Source organism: Pelobates fuscus, chromosome 1 (assembly GCF_036172605.1).
Source record: "Pelobates fuscus isolate aPelFus1 chromosome 1, aPelFus1.pri, whole genome shotgun sequence".
NCBI classification, from domain to species: domain Eukaryota; kingdom Metazoa; phylum Chordata; class Amphibia; order Anura; family Pelobatidae; genus Pelobates; species Pelobates fuscus.
Genome location: NC_086317.1, coordinates 307,322,371 through 307,333,541, shown reverse-complemented (window position 1 = coordinate 307,333,541; position 11,171 = coordinate 307,322,371). Strand labels below are relative to the sequence as shown.

The 11,171-nt window shown below is 40.9% G+C and overlaps 1 protein-coding gene across 2 annotated transcripts in view; it reads right to left on the bottom strand.

Annotated features, from left to right (window-relative positions):
• Positions 1 to 1,215: 1,215 nt before the first annotated feature.
• The window catches only part of TBC1D8 (TBC1 domain family member 8), an 82,223-nt gene continuing 72,267 nt past the window's right edge, over positions 1,216 to 11,171 (bottom strand). For both annotated transcript variants that reach the window (XM_063458391.1, XM_063458400.1), the window contains exons 17-21: positions 9,443 to 9,683; positions 5,083 to 5,148; positions 4,583 to 4,672; positions 3,116 to 3,216; positions 1,216 to 2,803 (exon numbers count right to left, since the gene is read on the bottom strand). In XM_063458391.1, coding sequence (XP_063314461.1) covers positions 2,375 to 2,803; positions 3,116 to 3,216; positions 4,583 to 4,672; positions 5,083 to 5,148; positions 9,443 to 9,683 — 927 coding nt within the window. In that variant the 3' untranslated portion in view covers positions 1,216 to 2,374. The remainder of the gene's footprint in view (positions 2,804 to 3,115; positions 3,217 to 4,582; positions 4,673 to 5,082; positions 5,149 to 9,442; positions 9,684 to 11,171) is intronic.

The window sequence follows — 11,171 nt, the reverse complement described above, 5'->3', positions numbered from 1 at the left end:
ATACGGATTGGCTGGCTGATGTTTGGCCCCGCCCCACATGTATTCCTGACCCTATAGTGTTAAAATCACAATTTAGCCCTCCTGTCTCCCCTTCCTAAATATAGTAAAATTATACTTGTATTCAAGTCTGCAGCTCAATGTTAAGGAGGCAGACCAGGGGCAACGCCAGCACAAGTTAAACATAGTCCTGGCCAATCAGCATCTCCTCATAGAGATGAATGGAATCAATGTATTTCTGTGAGGAAAGTTCGGTGTCTGTATGCAGAGGCTGCACACTGTGTAGCACTGCCACAGGAAGCACCTCTGGCAGTCATCTGAGGAGTGGCCGGTGGAGTTATCACTAGGCTGTAATGTAAACACTGCATTTTCTCTGAAACAGTGTCAATAATGCCCATTCCGTCTTCTTACTGAAGATAATTTAATCTTTACCAATTGAGAAGATGTGGTGTAAGTAATTTGTTTTTTCTTCACATAAGCTGTCACAGAAAATGAAATGAAAGAAGAAGTTAATGAGGATAGTTTTGGGTATTTAGCTTCATGATTGCTGGCTCATCCCACTGGTTTTGAGTCTGTAAGGGTAATTTTTTGCACATTCGAGTTTTGGTTTATATTCCCAGGGCTTCTCAAAGAAATTCACCAAAGACTGCTCAGTCGAGAGAGGTCAGAATGTGCTCAAAGGACACCGCCCAAACTGCCTCGCTTAGCGACAAAGATTGGGAGGAATGTGAGGGTGCTTTCACTGTGTCAGAGAACACACAATCCTGGTCAGAGGTGGATGCGTCATTCTCAAAGTCGACAGTGGAGAATTCGTCTGAGTACTCCCAGAGCTGCTACTGCGTTGTCCAACCTCCCCAATTTGTGGAAGGGGGCAGTATAACACAGCGCCAATCAAATGCTCACTGGGAGATTGATTGAATAACAAAGTCTGACTCTTATTTACCAGAAACAAAACAGCAACGCAGCGTGAAAATGAATTAACCACTGCACACAGACCATTTGATTGAGATGAAGTGGTCTGGGTGCCTTTAGCGGTTCTTTAAATGGTGTCAGATGCAGGCTGTTAGTTAAGCTTCACAAAAAGATGTTATGCATGACACTGTCATCAGAACAGAAGCACATAGCTGAATGCAGTGTTCATTATAATATTTTACATTCTTGATAACTCTAAAACACCAGTAGGAAAGATTAACAAACTTAAAAGGAAACATAAAATAATACAATAAAAAACATGTTTATTGAAAAGTGCACATTCTCACAGAACAAGATGTAAAGCACGAGGTTAAGTGATTATTTTTTTTTAACGACATAAAAAATCCAATGCAAATCATATATAATAAAAGTTCCAATTTCCAGCATTGAAACGTTTTCATTATTAGTGCAAACAAACGCAAAAGGAACTTAAACTTACATAGACAAAACAATGAACATTTAACAACAAGACTCAGGAAAAAAATTCCTACTACAAGAAATGTTTGGCATGCCAGTACTGGACATTTAATCACAGATTAGACACAGCTTTATCTCAAAGTTGCAGAACTGCTTATAAAACAAAATAGAAAATGAATAAAATAAGAAATGGAAAAACAAAACGTGAAAGAAACTAAGATTGACAAAACGTCTATTGTGCTTTGGTGACTTGTGTTCCAGAGTAAAGAATGGTTCTGGAACTTCCCCAGTCCCACCAGTGAACTGCATATGAGCTATTGTTCTAGAATACTTCCTTTAGCGTTTCCTGCTGCTTTAAGCTATTGACCCTGTTCAAGTGCCACCAATCTTCTCTTGAAATCGTTTATCAGAAACCACACTTATTCCCTAGCATTTTCATGCACAAGTCTTTACATAGAAAACATAACTAACGTCTATCATTGTCATACTTAAGACATATTCCCAACAATTACAGGTGTCACAGAACAATGACAATTAGCAGCACAGATATAGGTAAGTGACATGTCCCATTCCTATTAAGATAACTGCTTTAGTTTAACGTCCATGAAGGAACAGTAGGAAAACAAGTACATATATAGATAGGCAATGTCTGGCATTCTTGCTGCTTTGGACCCCGCGTCCTGGCTCGTAAAGTAGAATGGTTATTTGTAGGCCATGACAGCTTGGGTGCCAGAGGTAAGTTACTCATCCCTGAGCCTGTAAAATTTGGATTAAATGGCTGAAGAGCTCAGTAAAATACTTATCACAATACCTTTACAGAAGGTTCACTGAGAAACATAGCATTAACACAGCTGCTGCAAAACTGTTATTTTTATACAGATGTTAATGTGGTGCAAGTCATTTGTCTTTCCTTTACATAGGCTGTCACAGAAAATGAAATTATGAAAGAAATGATAAATTTATGAAAGATAGCTTTGGGTATTGCGCTTCATGATTGCTGGCTCATCGCACTGGTTTTGAGGCTGTAAGGGTTGTTTTTTGCACATTCGAGTTTTGGTTTAATTTCCCAGGGCTTCTCAAAGAAATTCACCAAACACTGCTCAGTCAAAAGAGAGGCCAGAATGTGCTCGAAGGACACCGCCCAGACTGCCTCGCTTAGCGAAGATTGGGAGGAATGCGAGGGTGCTTTCACTGTATCAGAGAACACGCAATCCTGGTCAGAGGTGGAAGCGCCATTCTCAGAGTCGACATTGGAGAATTCGTCTGAGTTACTCCCAGAGCTACTGCTGCGTTGTCCAACCTCCCCAATTTGTAGAAGCAGAGTAGTCACAGTGGCAATCGCTTGATACAAATTATTTTCTTCAGGGTCAGTGAGGAACAAGCTGTACAGTGTTTTGCAGAACTGTATGAATTCTCTCTGTAAAGGAAAATGTGGACAATATATAAATATGTACATACCTAATAATTTTACTGTGATCTAGTAGAAAAAAGAACTTCCGTCCACTTCCATCAGCAGGCATTTGAAGGCCATCTCTCAATCTATTGAATGTCTTTTCTTCCGTTTACTAAACTCTGAGTGTTATGCACAGAGTGGAGAGGGACACTAAACCTGCAGGGGGTATAATCAACTATATATGTGGCTCTAAGTAGGATGTGGAAACAGATAATTGCTCTCAGAAATTCTAACTGAATAACCCAGAGACACACACTGTCTGCAAGAATATTGTACCTGAGTCATTTTGGGCAATTCTATTTCTGTGTTTTTATCTTTTTCTTTGGCCAAGTCTTTCAGCATCTGTTTTAGTTGCTTTTGATAATCTTTCTCTCCTCCTATGGGGCACAAATAAAAATAGATTTCAGTATTAACATAAAATCATTAACATTACAAACACATATAAAAAAGGAAATGAGAATAAGAAGTTTTCTTTTCCCAAATCGATGTGTGTTTTATCTCAAGGACGTCCCTTATCATTTTATCTCTACGAAAATTTCAACATCTTATACAATCAGGTATTACCAGAGTCTGAAGATGAACAAATACATGTATCAACAACAAACTGGTGAAGAATTTCAGCAAGTTATAAAGGCTTGAACACTAAATTATGAATTGTCAGTAATTGACCTGGGGAATGAAAATTGTAGGCCAAACAGATTGGGGAAAAAATTATTGATCTGCAACTTTGGCCCATAATTTGAAAATTATCAATATGCTTTCCTATTGCTGTACACTTTGCAAATATAGTTGTGATGGTGCCAAAAGGTCCCAGGCTTACCAATAGGGGTTAAATCGTTCACGAATGGTTCCAAAGTCTTCTCTCTAGTGCAACTAAGACCTGTCCACGTCCTTCTGCCTCTCATATTGTTCATACAGAAAATTTCAGGCTGCCTCAGACAGGGGTGCCACTGATTGGCTAGGGCTGATTCTCTAAGCCAGGGGTTCCCAACCAAGTCATCAAGTACCCACTGCCAGTCCAGGATTTAGGGATTACCCTGCTGCGTCTAAAGTGATTTTTTTTTCTTATTCTAAAAACACCTTAGACACAACTAGGTAATCGCTAAATTCTGGACTGTTAGGGGGTACTTGAGGACTGGGTTGGGAAACACTGCTCTAAGCCATTCAGTTGCTCGCTATTGAATACAGCTTAAGAAATATGTATGTTTCTCTGACAATCGGCGGCGCCACTGTCTGAGGCAGTCCGAGGTTTTCAGTTCAGAAATATCTCACAGACATGGAAGGACAGGGGCAGATCTAAGGACACTGGAGAAAATACTTTTAGATTAAGTATTTTCCCTATTCTCTAGTGTTAAAGGAATGCTCTGGGCACCATATAAACAACATTCATGGTTTAACCCCTAAAAGTAATCATGTGCGAGGGACCTCCGGGCACCAAAACAACTTTATCCCTCTAGAATGTAAGCTCATTGAGCAGGGCCCTCTACCTCTCTGTTCCTGTACGTCCAGTTGTCTGGTTACAATTACATGTCTGTTAGTCCACCCATTGTACAGCGCTATGGAATCTGATGGCGCTATATAAATAATAATAATAATTGTATGATGCCCAGAGGTTCACTTTATTAAGACTGCGACCTAGTGGTAGAATTTTAACATTACAACTAATTCTACAGAGGTGAGGTTTTGTTTTGGTTTTATAAACGCGGGTGGCACACACCCAAAAAAAAGTAAGAAAACACATACCATTTGCTTTTGTGATAGTCAACGGTCTGGTTGTTGACAGAAGGGGACCCTTTAGGGGTGACTGGCAGTCCTGGTCATTCTCTGTGAGAGCTAATAAGAAAGCAGAATGTTAAATTTTACCGTTTACTGTTTTTCCATTAAAACTAGTTATGTTAAACAGTTGTTTCCAGCTACCATGGTATGCTTACCTATTTTATATCACTTGCTAGAAATAATACTGAAACCAAACAGAGAACAAAGTCCCAGGAGCCCTGCGACCTGACTCCTGCATGAACAACCCATGAACAGCGGAGAAGTAATGTGGTCATTCTCATGCTCATTATAATAGCCTGAATTTACAAAGCTATTCCACACACTTTCTTGTGGAAGGTATACTAGAAATACGCTGCGCCAGAAAATCTTTATCTTTTGTTTCATGTTACATACATACAAATAGAAAATGCATATATTTCACGGTTTGCCTTTTGAATTAAAAATAAAATAAAATAATAAGATCTTACCAGGGGGTATATGCAGTCTATACAACAATTTGATTTTTTCATTCATCTCCCCATAGTACATTACATCTGCAAAAGACATGAAATATTACGTGATGCTGTATATAATATGTAATATCAGTGTTCTGTGCATCCAGAAGTACATATATGACTGTGTCCAGTGCCACTGCTGATATTTTCAGATCATGTGGGTGTTAAAAGATTCCAAATCTGAAAGCAACTCTGCCCCACTGGCCATACCATGTATGGTAATCAGGCTGCTGTGTATTGCTTGGAGCAGACAGACATTGATGCAACTAGCAGCATATATTTCTCCAGAGTTGAAATTGAACCTACTGATATTAGTAAGGTGAGGAAGGCCACTATGTGCCTATATGGCGGGACTAAATCCCTATACTTTATACAAGAGAGGTGATTTTTAAATAGCCTTGAAAGATTGTTTGAAAATGTCTGTGTGTGTACATCGAGCCATATTCATGGATTTGTAAGTGCAATGTGACACTACACAAGTGCAATACACAGGTCAGTTAAGACAAATGTCATGACATGGATTAATGTTAATTAGTGACTGGTGTGCGATACAAGACTTGTAAGAAGTGATTCCTACTCTATTAAAATGTGGTGGGATGTCATTCTCACCCTAACTATTACAATGTAATGGGATTTTGTCAGTTTCTTATGGCACTAACACTGAATGTTAACAATATATTAACCCTTTTGCTTCATCAAAGAAACATGACTGATCAAGATCCACATTATAGGGTTATAATGTATGTATATTAAAAAGATATCAATTACTGTAAAAACACTAGCAAATCTGCTTAGTCTAAAAACACAATGTTCTGTGATGTAAGCATCGGACTAAGAAATTCTCATCAAGATAGCATTAACGTCGGAGCGGTCGCAACTTTCAGAGCTCCTGATCTAACTTACCTTACCACGGCTTTTATGGTGGAACCCGAAGCCCAAAGACCCCTCAAAACTCGCCTACAACCGGCCGACAAATTATGGGCCGCAAAACCAAGAAAGCTAAAGCGGACAGAACCTCCCAAGGGAGAGACATTGGAGAAATGCTGCGGAATTCGCAGCAGGCCGCGTGGTCCAACATGGCGCCGGCCGACGACCTCACCTCCTACTCCTCGGAGGACTTCACACCGGACCTCCTGGAGGGACCACCTTACGGGGCCGTGTCAGACCGCAAAACGACCCCACAGAGGACCGGGGACCCGGTCACCGCAGACCAACTTAAAAAAATGTTAGCGGATCTCCGCAAAGACCTAGCAACTGATATGGCTGGATATAAAGAGGCCATTGCAGGAGCCACATCTAAAATCTCCCAGCTGGAGGTCCACTCCACTACCCAAGACACCAGGATATCAGAGGTGGAAAAGCAAGTGGCAGACTTGGCACAGCGGCAACTAGCTACTTCAGACAGGCTAGACGCTATGGAAGACCAGAGGCGGCGGTATAATCTGAAAGTCAGGGGGATTCCAGACTCGGTCGACACCGCTGACTTACCCCATTTTATGCGACGCTTCATCGGAGGCCTGCTCCCACCAAAGCAAGCTAAGTCCCTGAAGTTGGATGGCATGTTCCGGTTACCTAAACCGGCCAGAGCACCGGTGACAGCGACGGCCGACCTCATCCTCAGACTCCAAACACTATCAGACAAGGCCGCACTACAAATGGCTCTGCGGGGCAAAACTCCCTTTCAATTCGAGGGCGCCGCCATTACAGTTTTCCCAGAGAGCACACTTACCTGGAGGAAATCGCTGCAGCCTCTCCTGCAACACCTGCAAGCCCAAGATATCCCCTATACAGGGAGTGCAGAATTATTAGGCAAGTTGTATTTTTGAGGATTAATTTTATTATTGAATAACAACCATGTTCTCAATGAACCCAAAAAACTCATTAATATCAAAGCTGAATATTTTTGGAAGTAGTTTTTAGTTTGTTTTTAGTTATAGCTATTTTAGGGGGATATCTGTGTGTGCAGGTGACTATTACTGTGCATAATTATTAGGCAACTTAACAAAAAACAAATATATACCCATTTCAATTATTTATTTTTACCAGTGAAACCAATATAACATCTCAACATTCACAAATATACATTTCTGACATTCAAAAACATAACAAAAACAAATCAGTGACCAATATAGCCACCTTTCTTTGCAAGGACACTCAAAAGCCTGCCATCCATGGATTCTGTCAGTGTTTTGATCTGTTCACCATCAACATTGCGTGCAGCAGCAACCACAGCCTCCCAGACACTGTTCAGAGAGGTGTACTGTTTTCCCTGCATGTAAATCTCACATTTGATGATGGACCACAGGTTCTCAATGGGGTTCAGATCAGGTGAACAAGGAGGCCATGTCATTAGATTTTCTTCTTTTATACCCTTTCTTGCCAGCCACGCTGTGGAGTACTTGGACGCGTGTGATGGAGCATTGTCCTGCATGAAAATCATGTTTTTTCTTGAAGGATGCAGACTTCTTCCTATACCACTGCTTAAAGAAGGTGTCTTCCAGAAACTGGCCGTAGGACTAGGAGTTGAGCTTGACTCCATCCTCAACCCGAAAAGGCCCCACAAGCTCATCTTTGATGATACCAGACCAAACCAGTACTCCACCTCCACCTTGCTGGCGTCTGAGTCGGACTGGAGCTCTCTGCCCTTTACCAATCCAGCCACGGGCCCATCCATCTGGCCCATCAAGACTCACTCTCATTTCATCAGTCCATAAAACCTTAGAAAAATCAGTCTTGACGTTTCAGCTTGTGTGTCTTGTTCAGTGGTGGTTGTCTTTCAGCCTTTCTTACCTTGGCCATGTCTCTGAGTATTGCACACCTTGTGCTTTTGGGCACTCCAGTGATGTTGCAGCTCTGAAATATGGCCAAACTGGTGGCAAGTGGCATCTTGGCAGCTGCACGCTTGACTCTTCTCAGTTCATGGGCAGTTATTTTGCGCCTTGGTTTCTCCACACGCTTCTTGCGACCCTGTTGACTATTTTGAATGAAACGCTTGATTGTTCGATGATCACGCTTCAGAAGCTTTGCAATTTTAAGAGTGCTGCATCTCTCTGCAAGATATCTCACTATTTTTGACTTTTCTGAGCCTGTCAAGTCCTTCTTTTGACCCATTTTGCCAAAGGAAAGGAAGTTGCCTAATAATTATGCACACCTGATATAGGGTGTTGATGTCATTAGACCACACCCCTTCTCATTACAGAGATGCACATCACCTAATATGCTTAATTGGTAGTAGGCTTTCGAGCCTATACAGTTTGGAGTAAGACAACATGCATAAAGAGGATGATGTGGTCAAAATACTAATTTGCCTAATAATTCTGCACTCCCTGTAGATGGGGCACACCACAAGTCGTGATGTTCACACAAAACGGGACTACCCATAGAGCACAGGGATATAAGGAGCTGGAAGCACACCTACTATCAACGGGCATTTTGCAGGCCCCACCGGCGAGAGGAACAGGACTGTCCCAGCTGAACCCGGCCACCATTCGGGAATTCACCCCGAGAGGGCAACGAGGTGCCTCACCAAATGGCTCACTCACCTGAGAGACTCATAGAGACTTGTATGTTCCACCAATACAAAAAACAAAGAAACAACCACAGTTAGAGAATGTTTTCGTTTTATCTGTATTACTGTTCTCCTCTATTTACGTTTTGCTGTGTTTTCTCCCTTATTTTACTTTTCACTTCCTTTAATAATGTGCACCTGGTACTACAAAAGCAAAGCCTGATAGCCTTCTAGGTAATCGATCAAACGGTACCACAAGTGAGAAACTAACACACATACAGAGAGGACGCACAGACACTTGTTAAATGACGGCCTGCTTACCGCACGGCCGAGTAACCACCACCGCTCACAAAACACTATTAACCCCCCCCCTCCCTCTGGGAACCAACATTACACTGCCAAACACGTAGTCAAGTAGAAGGAGGTATAACACCATCATAGGTAACATTACGCTGACCCCCCCATTCTTACCATACCCATTAGGGGCTTCACACTTGAGACCATCTAACGTTGGATAGTATAATGTCCTAAAAATATAAAATGTGCTATGTTTTTCTATGAATGCCAATTACTGTTTAATTTTGTTGACTGCTATGTTAGCAAATGCTGTTGGGGCATTGCTCACTTACTTGTACTTTAAACGCACAATTAAATAAAGAATTTAAAAAAAAAAAAGATAGCATTAACATCTTCAAACGAAAAATATTTTTAAACAACCAGAAAATCCAAAGTGAACAATGTTAAGGTCTTACAGCTTATGTCATAAATCGATTCCAAGAGCAGAATGGTTAGCATTTTAATTCCAATTTCAGTTTATTTGCTCACCTAAACACCAAGCAAATGATCTGAACTCAATAAGATTGTCCAAATTTTCATCCAACAGACGGAACATCCTTCCTGTAAGAACCTCTGTATGTGCACTGCATGTCCAGGGAGACATCAGTCGGAACAGGTTCATGAACTGCTGGTTGTCAATCTTGTACTGTTCAGCGTAGGGTCTGCTTGGGTCATGGCGTTCAATGGATGGAGATGTCCTTTCCCAATAACAGCTGATTAGATACTCTCTCTAAAAAATAGAAGAAGAAAAAACCTTTTGGCAGAATACCCAAAAGCTTACTAGTTTCTCTGGCTCCAATACATGGAGAGAGGATAAAAAGTAAGATTTGTTTTGGACAACAATATAAATGTTACTCTTCATAAATCCCTTGCAACATTTTGAGATTTTTCTTAATTGATCACTCATTTCCAAACAGGGGGGACTCCAGTAAGAAGTATCAACAGATATTGGAAATGTTCTTTTGCAGCTGCAAGCAAATAGGCCCAAGATACAGACGAGAACCTTCTAGTTAAATCACCTAGCAAGCTGACCGTCCTAGATGGGGACTTACATATCCTCACATAATATGGGGAAAATCCAAGTAATATTAGGTGATGTCAAGCAAGATCTCCCCTCCTATCCACTCTGCATTTCCTCCCTCCGTTCCACATTGTTTTTTTTAATTTTCTCAAGACTTTATTGATTAGAGCTTACATTGAGTTACAGCGATAGTTACAAACAAAAAGTATTGGTGCAGCCATATGCAGTACAATATACAGTAGGTTTTGAGTTACGTTCGACTTTGCTTCCTTATTTGTAGCCATTATATTATCCCTTACTCTAAGTTTTTAGGCTTCTCTATGAGAAGTGTTGTGCTGAGTGGATACTTAAACTATATACCAAGAAATCTATGTCACAACACAGTTTTATTTCTGGAGCAAAAGAGAAACACCACAGGAGTTCATGTCACAGAAGATTCCTCCATTTTATATACCCTGGACGGGTGAGGAGCGTGACACTACCATCTGTTTGTGAGTGCATTACCTAGATGTTTTGTGGCGTTCTTACACTATTAGCTGTATTACTCATTGTGCTCTTTGTGATCGGTTTTCAAATTCCTATATGCTTAAAGTTTTAAGGTTGTTTTATACTCAATTATTAGGAGCTATACACTTGGTTGGTGAGAAACCTGTGATTGGACCACATGCGGCCCCAGTGACGTCGGAGGGGGGAGCATGGCCCTGCGCTGGATTCTTGGTGAGTAAAACCTTTTTTCTCATGTTTTACTGCAAATTGAGAGAGGTGGGTGTCTCTCCACAGTGCCCAATAGGGCATATTACACTGGAAAGTTCCACCCTCTCAAAAGAGTTATACTAACTCTTTTATTCATGCTTTCAACCAATGTTTTCTCATACCATGAAGGGCAGAATATGTATTTGTACAACAGCTTTGTATTTTGTATGTATAGATATGCCTGCAACCTAAAAATAAAATGTTTTAAAAATTGCCATGTAAGCTTCTTAAAACTATATGTAAAGATTTAAGAAATGATGATCACTAGAATTTTTTTTTGTATAAAACGTATGTTTCAAACAGTCAAATGCCTTGTAACAAATAATCTGTGTGACTGAGCTCCTGTACTGTGATTTAGTACCTCCGCCAGGTACTAAGGTTCCTCTCTGCTACCAGGGACCCTAAAACACCCCAGATCCAGACACCGAAGCTTGACAGGGGTCT